The sequence below is a fragment of the Thrips palmi genome, unplaced genomic scaffold, assembly GCF_012932325.1.
Source record: "Thrips palmi isolate BJ-2018 unplaced genomic scaffold, TpBJ-2018v1 HiC_scaffold_10, whole genome shotgun sequence".
Lineage (NCBI taxonomy): Eukaryota > Metazoa > Arthropoda > Insecta > Thysanoptera > Thripidae > Thrips > Thrips palmi.
In genome coordinates, this window is record NW_023144621.1 from 15,733,468 (window position 1) to 15,755,798 (window position 22,331).

Sequence of the window (22,331 nt, forward strand, 5' to 3'; positions counted from 1 at the left end):
TCATTCAGACTGGAAGCCACCTCAACTAAATGAAAAACCCTCTCCGACAGTCCACCGATAGTGTTTGAACGAGTCAAAAAGGCGCTAAGAAGAACAAAAGAACACCGAGACAAACGAAGGTTGACTGACTGCTGTTACCAACAACAAAAAGACAAACAACGCAATAGTATCTTTTTTATTTACCTTTGCGAAATCGATTATTACTGTCAAAGCTGAATATATTCCCAGTACAACCGTATAAGAATCAGAAGTTTGCAAAGAGGTTCAAAACGAGTACTCGAGTGCAGTCCAAGAGGGCAACGAGGTCGTGCTCGCGATCACAAACACAAACATCACAAACATCATAACCTGTTTGTGTTTTCATTGATTTTGCTATGTTTTGAATTGTCTTTTGCCGGTGCTTGTCTTCGGGAAACTCGCTTTGAGTATCTTGTTCCCCCTGCTACGAGATATCTGCAAGGTAAGTAAAATAGGAGGATTTGTTTGGCGTTCGGCATCCTTTGTGGACCGCAAGGCTGAAATGATAATTTTTATCTTAGAAATAACTCAATTGTTTTCACCAGTTTTCATTGGTTCACTGTCTATTTCTTCGAACCTCTCACACACAATGTGTGTTCTCAGACATTCTTTCTGCCATGAACCTCGTCAACCACTTGAGGCTAGGTTGTGCTTGCGTTCACTTTCCACAGCTCGTTGCACTAACACACTTGCATTTCTTACAGGTGACATCATGAGCTCTGGATTTGTCACTGAAAAAGAAATAGAGGAGAGGCGGCAAAAGCGACAAGAAGAATGGGAGAAAGTTCGAACAGCAGAGCAGCCCCTTGGTGAGGAACATCCCCTGTAACTGCTGGTACATAATCTCGATGTTTATTTACATGTTTAAATTGGCTTTTTCAGAGGCTCCTGAAGAAGTTTATGATCATCGGTCTTTGTTTGAAAGATTGGAAGAGCAACGGAAAAAGAAAGATGATGAGTTTGAAGAGGCTCATAAGCTTAGTAAGATGAATGTTTTATTCTTAATCAAATGTTTTTAGCCCTGTGATGCTCCTCATTCTTGTATTGAAACACATTTTTTATATGCAGAGAACATGGTGAGAGGTCTTGACGATGACGAAGTTGACTTCTTAGACACTGTCGAAAGGGTAAAGGAAACTGTTGAGAAACGAACCCGATTAGAAGAACGTAAAGAAATAGATGAGTTCCGCAATGCTGTAGCCACCTTAGCTGAAAAGAGTGTTGAGGAGAGATTGAAGTCAGAGATTCGTAATCCTGCCCCTCTTAGCAAGCCTGCAAGGTAGTGTAACAGTTCATCTTTGAGAGCATGACTAAATAGTGTCTAGTAGCACATTATGTTCACTGGTTCTTCCCATTTTCAATAGTAATCGCAGTTCCCAAATGAAGTTGTTGGCTGGTGCTGTTGTTCGGAAGAGATCTTCTAATGAGCCCTCACCCCCACCTAAAAAGGCTCACACAGACCTAAAAGATTCAACAAATGAATCTCAAAGTGCTGAAACCAAACCAGACGTCAAATCTGATCCTGAAATTTGTGAGTTTTTACTTTAAACTTACAAATACACATGAATTTGATGAGAGTGCTCATTTATTAGTTGATTGTACTTAAATTGATTTTTTTTTCCTCAGCTGAGAATGTATCTTCAACAGAGCCTATTATCAAACCCGCTGGAATAATATTACCATCAGGGCTGAAGTGTGTCGGCACCCTGCCAGGACTGGGGTCGTACGACGATAGCAGTGACAGTGATAATAGTTCTGATTCTGATTGTGAGTTACCTCTACCATCACAGTTTGATCTTCTGGGCCGTACGGCTGAGCTCATAAAGCTTGCTAAGCAGTCACAGCAGCAACAGCAGCACACTCAGTGAATTATTGTACCATGTCCTAGCCTCTCTGAGACTGCTATAAATTTTATTGTTATTTTAATTAAGTATATATCTCCCAGTGATATTTAAAGTGAGATGCACTGTATATTTTCCATTCTCCTGGTGATCTCGATTTGGTCTTGCTTTTGCTGAAGAATGCGTGTTGCATGGACTTTTTTTCTTCTTTACTCTTAGCAATTTAATTATTTTTAATATTACTGCTGGGATTTTTCCTTGGAAGAGTGTGATATTTTAGTTCTTCTTTCCCACAGGTCCTTGAAACAGTCATCTGGTTTTGATGTATTTCAATTGTTTGACTTCTGCACCATTCATTTGGTCCAGGGGGAAATACAGAGGGAAGTATGGGTGCTTAGCATCCCGTCTTGATACCATATCTGTTTGCTAGTTATGCTTAGTCACACAGAGTGATGTGTTTCAAAAGCACTGCAGCTATGTAGCAGCCATGCTGCCATGCAATATCCTAATAAAAGCTCTTTGCTAAACCTGTAGATCAGTCTGCAGTGTACCTTTCATGTGTTTGTTTTATTCCTTTCTTTTTTCTAAATTGCATTCCCTTTGTGATATTTGTGTTTGGCTTCTGCTCAAAACATCATGGTGTCAATGTTTATAAAATTGCACTTATGTCCTATTATATTTGAATTTGATATAGTATAGTACACAGGAATGTCTGAGTGCATGTTTTAGATAATTTTGTGTGCTGTAGTTTTGACTGAACACCCCGAATATGTTGAACAAATGAGAATGTTTTTCTTGTCTTGTTCCTAACTGCTTTTGGTGTGAATAACTGAATGTGATACCTTAAACCGCTGTTAACAAGTTATCCTATGTGAAAAACAGTTGCTGAGCAACTTTGGACTACGTAGCTTCTGAGTTCATTCCAATAAGTAAAGGTCATTTGAGATTCCTGTGATGATTTGATATTTGTCTGTTCAAAGTGTATAAAAGGGAAGAAAATATTTAATAAATTTAACTATATCTCTTGCAATGAAGAAAAGTCTGAGAAATTTAATTGGTAAACGTTTGACTTTACCAATATTTTAAAAAATCATGAAAACTGAATGGGATTTCAAATTTTACATTACAAGAAGATTGTATTATTTGATTCTACCTACTGCTCCTTTGTTGAGGACCCAACTAACTAAAACCTTTAAAATTTTGCCTAACTTTCTTGTTTTGTTTGTTTACTTAACAACTTAAATGCCCCAGTGTGATACTTACTGTCATAGCTGTAAGGCAACAGCAGAAGAAAATATTGGTATTGTAAGACTGCATGCTGAATGTAATTATCTCCTGTAATGTTCTGTGAACTTGATTTAGAAGTCAATAAAAGCATAATAAAACAAGCCCGCTCCCTTTATTTGACCAATCTTACAAAAGTACAGTATGACTTAGTGGATGCCAAAATGCTGCAGGGACGTGAAAAATTTACGAAAATCCTAGCATTTGCCCGAAACGCAACAAATCGGGTCGTAGGTGCCTTTGCACCTGGGAACCAACCGCGGGGGGGATGCCGCCGCGACGTCGCCGTCGGGACCGCCGGGCGCCCCGAGGCCGTTTCCGGAAACAGCCGAGCCTTCCCGAACGCGGGCTCCCTCTCTCTCGCACTCGCTGTGACGCGGATGAGTGCGCCTGCGGACACCTCATTAGTGGCGGTCTTGTCCTGCGGGACAGAGACGGAGGCCGGGGCGGACCGGGGCGCGCGTGAGTGCGAGAGGGGCGAAGAGACGGCGGGGAATGCCCTCCAGAAGGCCGCCGAGGGCGTCGGCTAGGCGTCGGGTCGGGCTGGTCGGGCTCCTGTTCGCCCCGCCGAGGCGCCAGCGCTCCGGAGAGGAAGAAAGGGACAGCACTTTTTGTGTGCCGCCTTGCCGCTGCCTTTACACCTCTCCAACGCACTCCACCGTGTCCTGTTGGAGTTTCGCCGCGCGTCACGTGGAGGAGAAGGGGCAGCTTGCCGAGTACTGAAAGCGCAGTGGTTCTCAGCCTCTCCCGACTGAAACTCATCGCGGCCCCACAGCTAAAATTTAGCGACCCCTCAACAAAATAATTAGAAATTAAATTAATTTTTGGAGCAGCACTGTTTTCCCCGCTGTCCCCGCATGGTTGAGAACCGCTGAGGTAGTGTCGTCATGTTGAACAGTTTGGAGAATCAGTGTCGATTTCCTCAGGCATTTGTGTGTGTCGGCCGACGGGGTGGACGGTTCGCTGATGTTGTTACTCCTGGCGCGTAGCTGTCACCCAGCGGCCCCTGCCCCATTTTACTCCAGACAACGAAACAGGACCCCACAGTCGCACACGGGGCCGAGCAGAGGCCTTCCCCCAGGTTCCCGGTCTCGGGTTCAAATGGGAAACACTGCCGGTCACATTTCGCTGCGTTTCTCCGCCAGCTGGAACGGATTTCGGCTTTCTGCGGCGCACGCCGACGCGGGCGGAGTTCACTGAATGCATCCAGATGCCCCGCGCGGGCTGCTGCAGGCCGATCTCCAACTCCGTCGCTCGTCTCCCTCGCACTCACGGGACGTTCCATTGCGGTTCCATATGCGAGGGAGACAGCGCGACGATGTTCGGAAGCGGGCTGCAGCAAGGCCCTGCAGTCAGTCAGCCTCCGAAAAATCGATCTCCGTAATTTACTTTGAATGCTCGGCGGAGGAGGGGGGGGGATGCTGCGGCGTGTTCGGAACGTTTCGGAACATTAGCAGGGCTGGGCTGCCTCTAGCGTTACTGTCGCCACCGTCGGCACCCGATCGCATCGCCTTCACAGCGCATCCCTCACCACCCCTTCCTCTTCCTCTTCCTCTTCCTTGCCGTCCCGATCCTGATCCTGCACCATTATCTTTCTTCCACGGCGGGAGGCGGGAGGCGGGAACCTCGACGCACCGCGTGTCCTGCAGCGCCCCGCTCAGGACGCACAAAAAAAAGGCGCGGCTTCCGCGGGTACTCGAACCCGCGACTCCGCTGCTCGTTGATTTATCGGAGCGTCATCGCTTCGTGATTTACCATATCCTCGCGGCGATCGCCGACACGTTAGACGCGATGATCGCCGTGCTGGCGGTGCTGGCGGGCTGGCAGCGCGCCACGAAGGGTGGGGCCTCAGGGTGCCCTCGACGCCGTCCTCGCGGCACGCCCCGCCCCGCAGCACCACCGGGAGCCCCCATTGGCGGGGCGGGGACCGTCGTCGGGGACCCTCGGGGTATTTGCGGCGGGGCGGGGTGGGGCCAGAGGCGCTAACCACACCCCACCAATTACACATGTCACATGTGAAGACGCACACAGACACACACGCGCCGGGATGAAGTCGTGGAGGCTGCGGCAGTAGCAGTCCCGGTGCAGCACCCTCCACCCCGAGGACCGCGTCGCCGCGTCGCAGACGTCGAGACCGAGCCGACGGCGGTGGGCGGATTCCACTTGGGGCGTGTTTGTTTTGGCTGGAGCGCGTAGCGTCGCGTAGCGTCGCGTAGCGTGCAGTCAAGCGGTGCGTGCGGTGCGACGCGCCCCCTCGGACGGCAACCTGTTGCACCCCTTCGAGGCCCTGACCAACCCCAGCACCTCGCCGCGCCGCGCGGACCAATCGCGGAGCCAGCGCCCCATCACCATGGACATCAAGGCCGAGCCCGTGGACGAGGACGCGTGCAACAACAACAACAATAATAACAACAACAATGTGGTGCTGACCAAGACGGTGCCGCACTTGTTCTCCATCGAGAGGCTGCTCCAGAAGAAGGACGTCGCCCCGCCGGCCCTGCACCCGCAGCACCACCTGCACCTGCAGCACACGGTGAGTGAGGGAGGGTCGAAGCGTCGGCTTGCGTTCACGTTCCAGCAGCTGTTGTGCTCGCGGGCATGTTCAGCAAAAAAAATCTAGACGCGTTTTGAGCTCCAGAGTAGCTAGGACTCGAACCGAACGTGTGACCCCACCAATGGATTGCTCTCCAAACGGAAAATCCATTGGTGGGGTCACACGTTCGTTTCGATTCCCATTCAGCGACTCTGGAGCTGAAAACGCGTCTACAGTTTTAGCCGCCTTCACCTGTCTTGGTCCATAGTGCAGTAATGAACACCGTAGAAACTCGTGCTTGTAACAACTGGAATGGACAGTGCTTGGCTTGAAACTGGGCTCTGTTTGCAACCCCTCCAGGACTCCTCCGTGGCGCACCTGCAGAGGCTGGCCGACGGCATCGGCGACTCCCCGAGACTCCCGTCGGCGTGCCGGACGACGCCGCCGGCCGTGCTGTACGCCGCGGACTCGTCGTCACGGACGTGCGCGCACGCGGCGCCGCAGCGGCGGTCGCAGTGGTGCGTCCTCGTCACTCGCCAATCTACTTTCCAACTTTTACTCTGATTTAAATTGCTGTTTTTTGGAAATTTGTAGCGCGGGGACGGCGGGACGGACCGAGGACGACGGGGACACGTGCTCCAGCTACGATGATGAGGACGACGACGACGAGCACCACCACGAGGAGCACCGCGAGGACGACGTGGCTGACGACGACGTCGAGCGGCGTCCGCCGCGTCCGCGGGGCGGCCTGCGACCGCGCTGCCCGCCCGCCGAGTCCGAGGACCACTGCGAGGAGGTGTCCACGTCCTCGCACAAAGGTAGGCACCCCGTCGCACATCCGCACCAACCAAGAGCACGCCGTCGCGGGCAACTTCGGTCGCACCCCACTCGCACATCCTCTTCTTCTTGGCGCGGAAAAAAAGTGGCGAATCGATTGCGCGGCATAACGCTATGTTTAGACAGGCTGCTGCAACGCCACCACGCTGCAACACTTCTCTACTGTCGTCTGCTTCTCAAAGCACCGCCGCCCCTCGCCGCGGCTTCCGTTGCGCGTGTCCGTCTCTGTCGCACTCTTTGCCGACCACGCCGAGAGAGAGAGAGAGACGGCCGCCGCGTTCGGAAGCGCCCCTCCTGGCGCGGCGCTCACCAACTCCGTGTCCGCGTCGGCCTCCTCGAGGAAGAGTTATTCACCGGCCGTAAAGAAGGCCGCCGCCACTGACGTGTCCGAGGACGCGTCCCGGGCGCCGTCGAAGCCTCCGCCCTCCACCGCCAGAACATCCCCGTCGTCTTCGCCGCGACCGTGTCGAAACTATTGCGGTAATAGCCGCACCCCGGCTCGCGGCTCGCGCGCAAGACACACACGGGGCGGCGCGAAAACAAAACTAGGAACGTTAGCGAGTCATTGCTAAAGTCTGTGCTGTCATGTGCGTAAGAGAGGCCGCAGGTCAGTTGTCCGGAACTCAGAGACTACTTCTGAATTCTGCACCGCTGTTGGGAGACAGGCCCTCAAATTCAAAAACATTCGACGACTCGGGTGCATTGTGTGAGAAATCAGGGGGCAGACGGACGGACGGATGGACGGACGGTCAGACAGACAGACGGGCGGGGTGACGTTGATGAAGATGCCCGTGCTACCCCTTCCGCGCGGCGGGCTGGGAATTATTTTATGTATGACGCGCGGCGACGGGCGGCGACGTGTTTCGGAACACAGGCCGTCCGTCATCTCCTAAGCGCCGCCGCGGCCCCGCCTTCCCGCCCACGTGTGGTAGTGTAGTGGCCACGTGGTCCGGAGGGCTCTCTGTTGTGCGTTGGTGTGCGTCTGTGTGCGTGTCTTTGTGTCAATCTGAGTGTGTGTGTGCGTGCACCCTGTCCGGTCCCGCTAACTCAGTGGTTCTCAACCTTAGGGTCGCGACCCCAAGCGGGGTCGCGAAATTTTTTTAAGGGGTCGCGGCGATGCTGGGGTCGTGTTTTAGGCTGATTTTAAGCAGCCACTGCGTCTGATCCGAGGCGGGCATTTTGCTCCCTCAACGGGCAGTTGGTCTTTGGACCTTCCTTTAGCATGCCTTTGTTACGGAGTGCAATTATCAGTCTTAGTTTGGGAGCAGTATTGTCTCAAAGTTGGCCGAAACGCTCAGAAATGTCTATGAAAAATCGTGTTTTGGGCCGATTTTAAGCAGCCACTGCGTCTGATCCGAGGCGGGCATTTTGCTCCCTCAACGGGCAGTTGGTCTTTGGACCTTCCTTTAGCATGCCTTTGTTACGGAGTGCAATTATCAGTCTTAGTTTGGGAGCAGTATTGTCTCAAAGTTGGCCGAAACGCTCAGAAATGTCTATGAAAAATCGTGTTTTGGGCCGATTTTAAGCAGCCACTGCGTCTGATCCGAGGCGGGCATTTTGCTCCCTCAACGGGCAGTTGGTCTTTGGACCTTCCTTTAGCATGCCCTTGTTACGGAGTGCAATTATCAGTCTTAGTTTGGGAGCAGTATTGTCTCAAAGTTGGCCGAAACGCTCAGAAATGTCTATGAAAAATCGTGTTTTGGGCCGATTTTAAGCAGCCACTGCGTCTGATCCGAGGCGGGCATTTTGCTCCCTCAACGGGCAGTTGGTCTTTGGACCTTCCTTTAGCATGCCTTTGTTACGGAGTGCAATTATCAGTCTTAGTTTGGGAGCAGTACTGTCTCAAATTGGCCGAAACGCTCAGAAATGTCTATGAAAAATCGTGTTTTGGGCCGATTTTAAGCAGCCACTGCGTCTGATCCGAGGCGGGCATTTTGCTCCCTCAACGGGCAGTTGGTCTTTGGACCTTCCTTTAGCATGCCTTTGTTACGGAGTGCGATTATCAGTCTTAGTTTGGGAGCAGTATTGTCTCAAAGTTGACCAAAATAGTCACAACGGTTTTTCAAAGACACTTGCGACCGTTTTGATCGACTTTGAGACAATACTGCTCCCAAACTAAGACTGATAATCGCACTCCGTAACAAAGGCATGCTAAAGGAAGGTCCAAAGACCAACTGCCCGTTGAGGGAGCAAAATGCCCGCCTCGGATCAGACGCAGTGGCTGCTTAAAATCGGCCCAAAACACGATTTTTCATGGACATTTCTGAGCGTTTCGGCCAACTTTGAGACAATACTGCTCCCAAACTAAGACTGATAATTGCACTCCGTAACAAAGGCATGCTAAAGGAAGGTCCAAAGACCAACTGCCCGTTGAGGGAGCAAAATGCCCGCCTTGGATCAGACGCTGTGGCTGCTTAAAATCAGCCCAAAACACGATTTTTCATGGACATTTCTGAGCGTTTCGGCCAACTTTGAGACAATACTGCTCCCAAACTAAGACTGATAATTGCACTCCGTAACAAAGGCATGCTAAAGGAAGGTCCAAAGACCAACTGCCCGTTGAGGGAGCAAAATGCCCGCCTCGGATCAGACGCAGTGGCTGCTTAAAATCGGCCCAAAACACGATTTTTCAAAGACACTGCTGACCGTTTCGGCCAACTTTGAGACAATACTGCTCCCTAACTAAGACTGATAATTGCACTCCGTAACAAAGGCATGCTATAGGAAGGTCCAAAGACCAGTTGCCCGTTGAGGGAGCAAAATGCCCGCCTCGGATCAGACGCCGTGGCATGTTAAAGGAGGGGTCCCGAGGGGTCGCGAAATTTTTCCTGGGGGTCGCGGAAATTTTTGGCTTTAAATTTGGGGTCGCGAGCCGAGAAAGGTTGAGAACCGCTGCGCTAACTGCACCCTCGACGTGGGCGCGTCCATAAATTAGTGCAGCGTTAAAGAAGGCGAAGGAGGGGGCGTGTCCCGCCACGATGTGCCGAACAACGGCGTCGCTCTGTCTCTCTCGCACGGTCTTCGTCTCCGTCGGGTGCGAGAGAGATAGAAGCAGCCTGTAGTGGCGACTGCAGAGCGACTGCCGAGCGACTGTCGAGCGACTGTCTGCGTCGATACGGGCTGGACTCGCACGGACTGGACCCTCCCGACGCCTGCAGGGTAGGCAACACTCCGGCACGCTTGCTCGACGGGCCGGCCCGCGCTGCAGACTGCAGGGGCACTGTGGACCAGCAGAAGACCGTTGGAGGCGGAGGCGGTAAAAATCCCGGACGCGTTTCGAGCCGCAGAGTCGCCAAATGGGACTCGAACCGAGACCCCACCAATGGCTTGCTCTCCGAACGAGGAATCCATTGGTGGGGTCACACGCTCGATTCGAGTCCCGTTTAGCGACTCCGCAGCTCAAAACGCGTCAAGAGGTTTGGCCGCCTCCTCCGGTCTTCTGGCCCGCTGTGTGGCGTGCGGCGTCGGCGTTCGGTCCTTTTAAATCAAAGCCCGCCAAGGCTTCGCGGCTTCGCCACGCGCAAGCCGTAAGGGGATCGGTTGCAGGGCCGTGCATCCCTGTCAGTCCCGCGGGGTGGGGCGCGGAGGCGCGGCCTATCTTCCTCTTTCTCTCCCCCCCGTGTGTGTTTGTGTGTTTCGACGGCTTGTTGTCTCGTGCCGCTCGATCAACCTCCGCGCGGCGCGTCGACGCTGTAAATTTGTCGGGACCACTTCGGAGTGTCGAAACAATTTGACGGACGGGCTAAGGGAAAGTACCAGCGCCTTTTCAAAACGAAAGAACGGCCGTTTCAACAGCAAGATCTTGAATCTCTAGAAAACTTCAATCAATGCTAGCTAGGCGATGTGGTGAGTATTCAGATAATTTCAGGCCCTCTCACCTGAAAAAATAAATCGTAGAATTTGTTAAACATTGGCAGCGGTGCAGCCAATAGAGAAGACAGGTGAGCTCAATTGCCATCAACCCCTTGGTGGGCCCTGGGTGTGAGGCCCTGGGCCCCGTGGCCGGCAGCCCCGCGGTACGCGGTACGCGCCGAGTGACGAAGGCCCCGCAGGACCCGCAGGACGGCGAGGGGACACGGTCGACAGATTCCTGGTCCCGGGGGACTAATTTTACCCCCGTCGTCTCCGGATTCTGTTGTCGTGTCGAGGAAATCGGAGACCTCGGCGACGCTCAGCGCCGCTCTGTGGCAATTAGCGCTCGAGGCGAGCCAAGCCGCGAGCGGAGCCGCGGGGACTGGGCTCAAATCGCCGATGACCTTTACCACGCCTCCACGCTCTGAAGCAATTTACAAATTTAATTCACATGCCTTTAGTGGGCAGGCTTGACAACCCTAACGTGGGAATTTTCGGACTCCAGGTTTCAGGCGCGCGCTCTTTTCGCAGTGGAGTGGCGCCGCTCTAAATTGGCGGCCAGATAAACCCCCGTTTATTTGCATTATGACGACCACTGGATGTCAGGCCGGTGAAAATAAGCGGGACTAAACGCGGCGGGAACGAGCGCCGCGGGATGGAAGCGAAAGGGGGGAGGGCGCTTGCCGCGCTTGCGAGGGGCAAGGGGTCGTAAAGAATCCAAAACATAAATCTGCCTCGTGAGTGATGCTCGTCGTGAACGGGAATGTCACGCCACACAACTACACGTACAAATACTCTCTCTCTCTCTCTCTCTCTCTCTCTCTCTCTCTCTCTCTCTCTCTCTCTCTCTCTCTCTCTCTCTCTCTCTCTCTCTCTCTCTCTCTCTCTCCTCTCTCTCTCAAACCTAATGCGCGCGCGCCCACTTAACCTAACCTAACCTGAGCTGACCTAAACAGAAGTAGGAGGAAGAGTGAGTGAGAGGTTTGAGTCAGTCGGCAGCAGGTTTCCCAGAAAGAGTGGTGCGTCAAATGGCGCTTTCTCGCGTGTAATCTGGCGGGGCCGAGCGGGGCTCGTTTCGGGAGGAGCAGGTAAAGGCGCGTGTGCGATAGTGGCGCCCTGCAAGGGGCCTCCAAGGGCCTCCAAGGGACATCCAAGGGCGGCGAGGGGACGGCCAGGACGACGGCCAGAGGAAACCTTGTCACGCCACATTAGCTGTGACGATCGCCACCGCGACACTGTAACGGAGGTGTGTGTGAGTGAGTGAGTGAGTGTGTTTGTGTGTGTGTGACGGGAGATGCTGATCTCGTATCGTGGTAACTTATTGGTCTCGCTGACATGTGTACGTAAATACGCGCACCCCGCGCGAGGCCGACGAAGTATTGTGTGTGTGAGAGTATGGGTGTGTGTGAGGGCCATGTGTGTGTGATCAGCATAGCGCGTCAGAGATGATGAAACGGGGGGAAAAAGAGCACTAAAGACTTCCGTCCGTGAAAACGGCTTCGCGCGGCGGCGCCGCGAGGGGGCGAGGGGGTGGAAAGCGGGGCTGCAAAAAAAGGGGGAGGGGGAGCCGTAAAAATAATCCGCCTCACATGATTAGCAACTTGTTTGCGGCGAAACCGCAGGACTCCGCAGGACTCTGCGACCGCGAGGGCCATTAAGGCAGGAGCCACCCTTTGCGGTTGTGTTCCCTGTCTTTTCTCTTTCTTTTGCGGTTCGCTCTTTTACTTATCGTGTGTTTCCTTGGGAGGAAACGCGCGCGGAAACACCAAAATACGCAATACGTTTTTTTTGTTTGGGAGTGTACCAGGCCGCGCAAAATAAATGCATATTTATCTATTCTAAGATCCTCAGGCGATGGAGAACTCACGCCCCGCCCCGCCCTGCCGTAATTGCCCCCGCGTCGTCTGCTGGCGGTGCTGGCGCTGCCGGCGCTGCCAACTGTCCGGCATTAAACGATAATTTGCCGTCAAAACGACCGTGACGCGCCACTAGTGCCAACACTCGGGTGATAAAACGACAATTTGCATCCGAGACGGATTGCGGGGAGTTGGCCAGCCTGAGGCCCTGCCGGGGTGGATTCGGATCTTAACCCTCGCCGTGCCTCGCCGCGCGCGGTCTTTCCTTTGTACCTTCAGATTGAGTTTTCTTTTGTGTTTTGTTGGCAACACTGCTAGTGTGCGTCGTGTGCTGTGGACTTCCCTCCCCCGCGCGACTACGTATGTCCGGCGTCTGCCTATCGTCGCGTTCACCTCATTGGCCTTCCACGGAGGGCAGTAACAACCAGACGGAGACAGAGGACCGTGGAAGCGGCCAAAATTCTACACGTGTTTTGAGCACCAGAGTCACTAAATGTGACTCGAACCGAACGTGTGACCCCACCAATAGATGGCTCTCCGAACGAGGAATCCACTGGTGGGGTCAATCGTTCGGGTCGAGTGCCTTAGCGACTCTGGAGCTCAAAACGCGTTTGCAACTTTGGCCGACTCCTCCGGTCGTCTGGCCCACTGTGGGGCGGTCAGACTCACCGCAGACAGAGACAGACGGACGCGGGCGGCGCGCGAACGCGAGCGACAGAGATGTCGTCCCGCTCCGCTCCGCCGCTGACCAATTATCAAGCGATGCGCCCTCTAACAAGCCTGTCATCCGGCGGACGGACGGACAGACGGACGGACAGACCGACCGAGCGCAGGGATTGGCCGCGGGCCAGTTGGTTCCGTCCGCCCTTCGGCGCGCTCCCTCGGCCGGCGTGCCTCGGGGCGTGCCTGCCGTGCCCTGCCGCCGTTGCCCCCGCGTCCATCACCGCAGAGCGCCGCAGAGTCAACCAGACGTCGCCCCGCCGATGGACGCCTAATCCGCCATCGAGGGCCGCAGACTGCGGCAGAGGGAGTGAGAGAGGCAGCGTGCCGGCCAGTTCGCATTCCCGAGTGAGACGGCGATAGCGACGCGAACGACGCGGGCAGATGGGATCACTGACACTCAGGCACCTCCCAACAGTGTAACAGTGTAACCGTCTCAGCGATGTCGTCAAGTTCAAATCTTTGTTGCAGAGGCGGCCAGCGACTGCAGCTCCCAGGACGGCGACGTCGGCGACCTCGGCGGGAAGACTCCCCTGGGCACCCCCACGGCCGCCGGGACTCCGGAGCCGGCGGCCGCGGCCTTGGACCACGCCGACGGCGGCCCCGGCCCCGGCTCTGGCGGCGACCTGGACGACCGCAAGAAGCGTCCGCGCACCGCCTTCACCGCGGCCCAGATCAAGGCGCTGGAGGCCGAGTTCGAGCGCAACAAGTACCTGTCCGTGGCCAAGCGCCTGCAACTCTCCCGCGCGCTCAAGCTGTCCGAGACGCAGGTCAGTCGCCACTTTAAATTCTCCGGCCATTTCCCACAAGCAAATGGGTACTAAAGGATGCTGGGGTCATCGGGATGCGCGAGGCTGCTGTTAAAAAGGCGAAAACAGCAGCACTAATAGGCAGTCAAAAAATTTGGCGTAACGCCCCCCTCCCCCTTCCCCTTCTCGACGCCACACGCAGTAACGCATGGCTTCCTGGCGCCACCGCCCCGACCCTCCCCTCCTCCGCGTTGATCCTGACCAAGCCCGCGCGGGGCGGAGCGGCCGCCTCTCTCTCTCACACCCTGTGGGACGCCCCGTGAGTGCGAGAGAGACGGAGCGATGGTGTCGGTGGGGCCATTACTCATGCAGCTCATTAACCTCGCGCTGCTCCGTACGGACCTTTTCCCTCTCGCTCGCTCTCGCATTCCCCGCGCGGGGCCGTCCTTTCCCACTCCACTGTAATCCAAGCCCTTCTTTGACGCGCCCAACACACCCTACACCTACATCACACCCCCGGCCCGGCCCGGCCCGGTGCGGTGCGCGGTGCCGGGAAAGGGTTGCACATAAATCCAGCGGCCGGAGGGGTTGCTCGCTGTCCTGTCCTCCTGGCCGGCCTTCCAAGGACACCTTTGAGCCTCTGAGGACGCCATGCTAAGGTGGTGTGCTTGTTCTAAAAGTCTGCCCACTCCTCCTCGCGCTTTTCCGCTTTTCCGCTTTTTCGTCCGAAAACTGGGGAAAACAGTGTCGCCCACCACCCGCTGGGCGATGGTCCAGCACAGGGAATGACCGCGTCAATACCCCGCGCGCCGCGTTCGAGACGGTGTCCCCCGCGCGCGGAGTAGCGCCAGCGCCGCGACGGGCCGCGCGCTGCAGTGGAGGCTGCAGTGCCTGTGCCCCGCTGCCCTGCTGCCGCGGCACTGCCGGCACTTTGCACGCCCCGCGCCGAGGCCCCGCGAGACAGGACACACTACACAAACACGGCGGTGGCACGGCGGCACGGCACGAGACAGGAAATTGTTTACGACTGTCTCGGCGTGTCTCGGTGTGTCTCGCCGGCCCGGGCGACATTTCGCAAAGGCGCGGTGTGGCGGCGGGGCGGGGCGCGGCGGGGCGGGGCGCTCCGCCGCTACGCGTTGGCGCCAATGCCGCGTTTTAGTCCCACGACAGAGCAGGGGCGCTTCTGGAGCCAGGCGAGCCGGGCGCAGGCGGGGGCGAGACTGTCGCCGGCGCGGCATTCGATAACAAGGCCTCGACGGCGACCTCTGGAATCCCTGGGAGTCTGCAGCACCGCCAGGGTGGCGGCCGGGCCGGGGACGGCGCCGGAGGACGCGAAGCACGCGAAGCAAGGCGTCAAGACTCGCACGCCGCAGTGGCGCCGCGTCGAGGCGCCATCCGGACACGTGCTGGTGGGTCGGAGCGGGGCGGGGTGGGGCGGGGTGGGGCGGGGTACGCCCCCTTCATTTTTCCCCCCTCTCGGGTGTAAAGTTCCTGGCGCCTCCCTCCTTCTCCGTCTCTCTCACACTCTCTCTCGTAACGAGCCAATTACCCGACAAGGAAAGCGGTTGACTAATTTGACACTTTAAACTGTTGAGTCATCCGAAACTGATAGTCTGTTTCGTTCAAGCCTCGACCGCTGAGACGCAAGCTGAAAAACGCCCCCGAGGCTGGTTGCTTGCGACGCTGAGTCTAACCTGGCGGTGCCTGGCCGCGGCTCCTCCTGTTGCAGATCAAGATCTGGTTCCAGAACAGGCGCACCAAGTGGAAGCGCAAGTACACCAGCGACCTGGAGCTGCTGGCCCAGCAGTACTGCAGCCAGCTGGGCGTCACGGCGGCCAGGCCCATGTTCCTGGGGGATCGGCTGTGGTCAGTACGACGGCGACGTGAGCCCCGAGGACCCCGTCAACAAAGTCATCAGTGAGTTCCGTTCTGCTGCAGGTTCTTCAACTACCCCAACGGCGTCCCGCCGACCTCTGCGTCGATGGCGCCCTCCATGGCGGGGCCCATGACGGGGCCCATGGCGGGGCCCTTGCCGGGCGGGCTGCCCCTGGGGGGCGGCCTGGCCGGCATGGGTCCGCACGGCGCCGGCCTGATGCAGCACCCGCACCACCTCGCCGTGCCTTTACCGCCACCCGGGGGGCAGCACCAACCGCACCAGCCGCGCCCGCCGATGTACCCGCACCCCATGCACCTACACCCCCACCACCACCAGCCGCAGCACCCGCTGCTCAGCCCCTCCCTCAGCCCGGGCTCGTCGCCGCACTAGGACCGCCTTGTATAGACTAATTAAGTAATTTTGTAAAATAAAATGAAAATACACTCATTAAAAACAAACAGGTTGAGTAGTGTGAGTACCCCAGTCTGTCGCCAGGGGATCCGAACTCGCATTGGCGACGCGGCGACTCGGATCTAGGCCGCGGCACCTAATCACTTTGCTTTGCACGTCGCTTCGTCGCTCCGTCGCCTCGCCGCCACTCGCCGCCGCAGACAGTCACCGGCCTGTGGAGTGGTCAATTGGAGAGCCTCGGCCCCTAATGAATGCATCCTGAGTGCGTGGCGGAATAATCTCCCTGCATCTGATAAAAAAGCTTTCGTCGCGTCGGCGTGGAAGGTGTAGGCGGCGCGGTTGCGACTGTGTCAGTGTGTGGGAATGCGTGTGTGTGAGAGAGTGTGAGAGAGCGTCGTCGTTTGTCGAAAATAACGGAGGTTTAACTGATATGCACACGTTCCACGTTCTTCGCTACCGGGTGGCGCCATGTGTGTGCTCTGCGCCGCTCCGCGCTCTACCAACAGTGCGGCAGTCACACTAGTCCCAGAACGCCGAGTGCACCAGTGCAAGGACGACTCACTCAACGGATGCATTTTTCAAACTAGTCCTTAAAAAAAACAATTGCCGAGCTCATAGACATAAATGAACCGATACGTTTCAATGTCCGCAACGGTATTTTTGATCAAAGAGATACGATAAACAGCGGGATTTGAAAAGTAGTCTGTGGGCCATCGAAAATCGTATGTGGGATGTGAGCTAAAATCTATGCGACATGAGATAGTCTGTGGGACATCAAAAATACCAAATGAACCCCATGATTGCAGAGTAGCGACCGTGCTCTGTGCTGCGGCGCACAGTGGGCCAGAAGACCGGCGCCGGCGGCGGCCAAAACTCCAGACGCGTTTTGAGCTCCAGAGCCGCTTAACAGGACTCGAACTGAACGTGTGACCCACCAATGGATTCCTCGTTCGGAGAGTAATCCATTGGTGGGGTCGCACGCTCGGTTCGAGTCCCATTTAGCGACTCTGGAGCTCAAAACCCGTCTAGAGTTTTGACCGTCTTCGCCGGCCTTCTGGCCCACTGTGCTGCGGCCAGACAACTCACGCGGGGGAGGCGAGCCAATTTTCCAATTTCCAGCTGTCCCGCGGGACAGGAGCATCTGCACTGGAACTGGAAACGAGAGGCCGCGAGGCGCGAGCCAAGGGCACGGCCGCCACGGCCCGCCACACATCCAATCGGCTTTCTTCCGAAAAGTGACAAAACCAGAGCGACGCGCCGCGGGGGAGGGTGAGGGGGAGAGCCACAGGGCCGGGCCCTCTGGGCCAGGTCCGCGACGAACTCTTATCTCCGCGGCAGTGCTGACGGTGGCCGCGCGGAGCAGACACGGACAGGGAGCGGGCGCGATCGCCGGGCGTGTTCACCGTGTTCACCACGGGGACGATTAATCGAAGCTCGCTTCCACCGGCGTCCGAGTGGACGGGACAGTCAATCGGTGGCCGTTTTCACCGCCCTTTGTGTCAAAAGCCAGTGACAGTGGAGATTTGGGGGAGATATCTGTGATCGTTTTCACCGGTCCCAGAACAATACATCAGTGGCAGTCGGTGGCAGTGGTCGTTTTCACCAGATTTTGAGGAAATCAGTGGCCATTTTCACCAGAGTTGGGAAACACCTGTGGCCGTTTTCACCGGCCAAAGGCAGTGGTCTGTTTCACCGGTCTGTAAACAGTGCGGGACTAGTGCGACTATGGGCCGGCAGGGCGAGCAGAACCCGGACTGATTCGTGTGCGGTGAAGATCGCTGGACCACGCCGGACCGGGTTCGGTCGCGTGCCGCGAAGCAGAGAAGCAGCGAAGCAACCACCGGCTGGTCCGCGAGGATGTGCGCCAGTCGAGCCAGCCAGCCCGCCCCAGGGGAGCGTCGTTGAGTGTGTTCGAGGCTCGGTTCGAGGCGTTTCAGGCCGTGGCCGCCACCCTTCCTGGAGATCCCCAGGTAAGTCGCGGAGGTCCGGACGCGATTCGGTCTCAGCGAGGGTCTCAGCCACTTGTTCCAAATGTGAAAATCTCCGAACCTGGAGTGAATTACAACTGTCCCTCCGCGCGTTATCTGTGATACCGTGCTGTGATTTACGGTGCTGCCTCTCTCTTTCTATCCTCTTTCTTTCTTTCTTTCTTTCTTTCTTTCTCTCCCTCCCTCTCCCTCTCTCCCCAAGACATTGCGAAACTACGGGAGAGTGGCTCTGCAAATGTTGTCACGTTACGTGGATGTACGTCATACCAGGAGATTTCTGTTTTAGAAAATGCGTTGCATTTTGTTATTTTTGAATTTTTTGTATGTGAATGTGCTCCAGGTGCAGGTGTAGAAACGACGGGCACCTTTATGATGGACAGCGCCTTCGCCAGAAACTGAGTTTGTGGTTGTAGGCTGAGCAGTTCCCGCGCCGCCCCGCGCTCCTGCCCTCCACGGCCTCGCCATGGTGGGGCAAACTGCGGCCGGGGACAGGGCAGACCAGGCGGAGGTCAAGGGGGCCGAGGACGCCGTCAACGGAGACGTGGTCAAGAAGGCCGAGGCTGCCGTCAACGAAGATGAGACGAGGAAAGCCGAGGCCACCGTCGACGGAGAGGCTCTGGCCCCCGTCGACAAAGACGAGGCCACCGTCAACGGAGGCTCTAAGGCCGAGGCCGCCGTCAACGAAGACGAGGCCCAGAAGGTCGAGGCCACCGCCAACGGAGACGAGGCCGTAAACAAGGAGGCCGACAAGGAGGCTGCCCTGGAGGCCGCTCAAGAGGCGGCGATTCTCCTGACGAGGCCGACGCTGGCCTCCTCCAAGAAGGCCGAGGCCGAGGACGCCGACGTCCCCGCCGAGCAGGAGAAACTACTCAGCAGCAAGAACGGTGGCGCCAAAAAGGTGCGCGTTTCGTTTTGAAAAGTGTTGGTTTGAAAAAAGAAATGACGATGCAGTATTTGAACCCTCGATTCCCGTAGAAGGTGGAGCAGTTCGAGCTGGAGGAGAAGTTCGACTTCTGGGGGCTGACGCTGCGCGAGAAGATGCGGTACATCCGGAACAACATCACGGTGGAGCCCATGCTGGCCATGTACACCATCCCCAGCGTGCTGGCCAGCCTGGCCACGCAGAACCTCAACCTGGAGAAGGCCTGCCGCGTCAACCTGGGCTACGACGACGTGGTCTGCGACGCCCTCACCGCGCGCATGACCACCAACTACACTCTGGAGGAGGCCGAGGTGGGTACCGCGCAGCGCAGTGGGCCAGAAGACCGGCGCAGGCGGCCAAAACTCTAGACGCGTTTTGAGCTCCAGAGTCGCTAAACAGGACTCGAACCGAACATCTGACCCCACCAATGGACTCCCTGTTCGGAGAGCAATCCATTGGTGGGGTCACACGTTCGGTTCGAGTCCCACTGAGAGACTCTGGAGCTGAAAACGCGTCCTGACTGTCGGCCGCCCCCACCGGTCTTCTGGCTGTGTGCGTTGCGGTAGGTCCGAGTGTCGGCGCTTCGGCATGCCGATCGATCCAAAGTGGTTCCCGATAATGGCAGTCGCCAGCCAGAGAGCGCCGCCAAGCCGCGAAGCCGCGGACGCAAATACCTGTCAAGCCGCGACCGATAGTGCCGTTGCCTCCAACCGATAAGTGTGTCGCGGTGTCGCGGTGTCGGGGTGTCGGGGCTGGCGGAGCCCTTGGCGCTTATCGGACTTACGGCCGCAATCGGACTGCAAATATCAATATCTACGCCATCTAATTAGGACCGCCATTATCACCCACGCGGTTTCACAATAATTTTTTTTTCAACTTAATGTACTGTACTTTTTTTTCCTTTTTCAAAAAAGTTTTTTTTTCATCCCCCTCAGGTGCAGAAGCTGACGGCCAGCATGGCGGGCTGGAAGACGTTCATCCAGAGCTCGCTGCCCGCCGTGCTGATCCTGTTCGTGGGCTCCTGGTCGGACCGGCACGGCCGCCGCAAGCCCTGCATGCTGCTGCCCATTATCGGCGAGCTGCTCACCAGCATCGGGCTGCTCGTGTGCACCTACTTCTACTACGAGCTGCCCATCGAGGCGGCCACGGTGGGTTTTGAGGCGGCGTCGCGCTGCTCAGTGGTTTTGCCAGAAGACCGGAGTCGCTAAATGCGACGCGAACCGAACGTGTGACCCCACCACTGGATTGCTCTCCGAACGAGGAATCCATTGGTGGGGTCACACGTCCGGTTCGAGTCCTATTTTGCGACTCTGGAGCCCAAAACGCGTCTCGAGTTTTGACGGCCTCCGGGAGCGCCCGACAACGGGCCCTAGGCAACCCGCCTCGGCCGTCTGCACGCGGGTTGCCTACCTCCGGGCGCCTCCCGGAGCGCCCGACGACGGGCCCTAGGCAACCCGCCACGGCCGTTTGCACGCGGGTTGCCTACCTCCGGGCGCCTCCCGCACCACATTCGTCCCTTTACCTTACCGGCTTTGAAAGTCGCAACCTAAACATTGACGCGGCTCTCTCCGGCCGGCAGTTCGCCGAGGCGGTGTTCCCCGCCATGACCGGCGGCTGGTTCGTCATGTTCATGGCCGTGTTCACGTACATCGCCGACGTGACCACCGAGGCCGACCGCACCTTCCGCATCGGCGTCGTCAACGTCTTCTTCTCCATCGGCATCCCCATCGGCATGGCGCTGTCGGGCGTCGCGCACCGCCTCATCGGGTGCGTGTCCGTCGTGAACCTCGCCGAACCTCCAACTAACCTAACTTAACCTTACCTAACTTGACCTAACCTAACCTAACCTAACCTAACAGAACCTAACCCAGCTTGACCGCCTCGCAGGTTCTACGGCGTGTTCTCGCTGTCGACCTGCATGTACGTGTGCAGCTTCTGGTGGGGCTACACGCAGGTCAAGGAGGAGCCCAAGAAGTGGTCGGGCGACGGCCCCGCGCCCCACGGCGTCATCGGCTTCCTCAAGGACTTCTTCGACGTGCGATATCTGTTGGAGACGATGCGCACGTGCTTCAAGAAGGGCGAAAACAACCGCCGCATCAAGGTCATCCTGCTCATGGTGGTGGTCATGCTGGTCATCGGCCCGCTGCACGGTACGAGACGGCACACCGTCTTCTTTGTTTTAAAAAAAATTATTGTTCAGAAATATATTTGCTATTTAATTTGTGTAATTTTATAGGTGAGAACACAGTGATGTACCTGTTCGTCCGGCTGCGGTTCAACTGGGACGAGCTGGACTTCAGTCTCTTCTCCACGTACTCCGTCATATCGAACCTCGTGGGTAGGTCCGGGGTCGTGCTGCTGCTGCCCTCCCCAGCCACGCGGGCAGTGTTTGTTGTTCACGGTGGTGTACTGCCGCAGGCACGATGCTCTCCGTGGGGCTGTTCAGCTCCCTGCTCAAGTACGACGACAGCGTCATCGGCATGATGTCCTGCGCGTCCAAGATCCTGGCCGGCTTCATCTACGCCTTCGCCACCACCGTCAGCGTCCTGCTCATCGGTACGACGCGAGCGTGCTTGTAGTACACTGCCAAAAAATGTGCTGGGAACTTTTTAAATTAATGTTTCCCTGTGTTTCATATGCCAGCCCCTCTCGTAGACATGATGAACGGGACGTCCTTCATCGCCATGAGGGCCATGGCCTCCAAGTTGGTCCCCAGCGACGAGCTCGGTAAGCTTAGGCTAGATGTGTTTTGCATGTCTTCCCTGTGACGTGTCAAGAGGGTGGTCTACCTTCCCGGCGCTATGCAACAAGAGCGGCAAAAATGACTTTTCCCGTGACGCTATTTGAGTTCTGGGTTCTGGAGCGGTGGGGAGACTGTGAACGATGGGTTGCATACTTTCTGGCGCATACTCAAATAATTCCCGTTTTTCCCTGCACCAATTCTGATTTGTCAACGACCCACACCCCTGCTATGTCGGCCACCGAGTCGCTTTCGCATTTCGCACCTTGCCTTTTGGGTTTTCAGGCAAAGTGAATTCGCTGTTCGGGGCGTGCGAGGCGATGATGCCCGTGGTGTGCGGCCCACTGTACTCCAAGGTGTACCAGCTCACAATGCAGGACCTCCCCGGAGGCTTCTTCCTGGTCGGAGGCGTTATCACGTTCCCCGCCTTCCTCATCTTTGGGTGAGAATCGACCAAATCGGCGGACTTGAATAAGTAAACAGTCATTCAGTGTAACTGTCTTTTTTTGTTCTACTTTTCAGGTGGTACTATTACGAAGCAAGGAAAGATCGCAAGAGAAAAGCTGCCATACAGACCACACAAAAGGTTCCATAGACTTGGTTTGTTTAGATTAGTTATATTGTTACTAATAAAGTCTTCAGTTTTTAAGGGTGTGCTCCTTTTAATGAGGCTATTGGAAGTCATAGGGTCATAACAAGAGACT

The 22,331-nt window shown here is 56.2% G+C and overlaps 3 protein-coding genes across 6 annotated transcripts; all 3 read left to right on the forward strand.

Annotated features, from left to right (window-relative positions):
* Positions 1-100: 100 nt before the first annotated feature.
* On the forward strand, positions 101-2,416 carry LOC117653675 (PSME3-interacting protein). Of its 2 annotated transcripts, XM_034399512.1 has the most exons (7): positions 102-460; positions 723-827; positions 901-999; positions 1,087-1,297; positions 1,383-1,549; positions 1,645-1,785; positions 2,156-2,416. In XM_034399512.1, exons 2-7 carry the CDS (start codon positions 731-733, stop codon positions 2,161-2,163), a joined length of 723 nt encoding a protein of 240 aa, XP_034255403.1. In that variant the 5' UTR covers positions 102-460; positions 723-730; the 3' UTR covers positions 2,164-2,416. The 2 variants fall into 2 exon arrangements, with proteins under 2 accessions (XP_034255392.1, XP_034255403.1); XM_034399501.1 differs by having other exon boundaries at positions 101-460; positions 1,645-2,416.
* Positions 2,417-5,209: 2,793 nt separating this feature from the next.
* Positions 5,210-18,378, forward strand: LOC117645636 (homeobox protein B-H1). Its single transcript, XM_034385906.1, has 7 exons — positions 5,210-5,676; positions 6,037-6,194; positions 6,271-6,401; positions 13,545-13,711; positions 15,420-15,556; positions 15,629-15,709; positions 18,306-18,378. The coding sequence occupies exons 1-7, from the start codon at positions 5,494-5,496 to the stop codon at positions 18,376-18,378; spliced, it is 930 nt and encodes a 309-aa protein (XP_034241797.1). The 5' UTR covers positions 5,210-5,493.
* LOC117645375 (proton-coupled folate transporter-like) lies at positions 17,291-22,276 on the forward strand. 3 transcript variants are annotated; one of them, XM_034385543.1, is made up of 11 exons: positions 17,291-17,947; positions 18,306-18,863; positions 18,944-19,198; positions 19,823-20,035; positions 20,467-20,654; positions 20,775-21,037; positions 21,124-21,225; positions 21,306-21,443; positions 21,531-21,614; positions 21,913-22,069; positions 22,150-22,276. In XM_034385543.1, exons 2-11 carry the CDS (start codon positions 18,429-18,431, stop codon positions 22,220-22,222), a joined length of 1,908 nt encoding a protein of 635 aa, XP_034241434.1. In that variant the 5' UTR covers positions 17,291-17,947; positions 18,306-18,428; the 3' UTR covers positions 22,223-22,276. The 3 variants fall into 3 exon arrangements, with proteins under 3 accessions (XP_034241434.1, XP_034241417.1, XP_034241425.1); XM_034385526.1 differs by having other exon boundaries at positions 17,293-17,947; positions 18,941-19,198; XM_034385534.1 differs by having other exon boundaries at positions 17,293-17,947; positions 18,379-18,863; positions 18,941-19,198.
* The last annotated feature ends 55 nt before the right edge of the window (positions 22,277-22,331 follow it).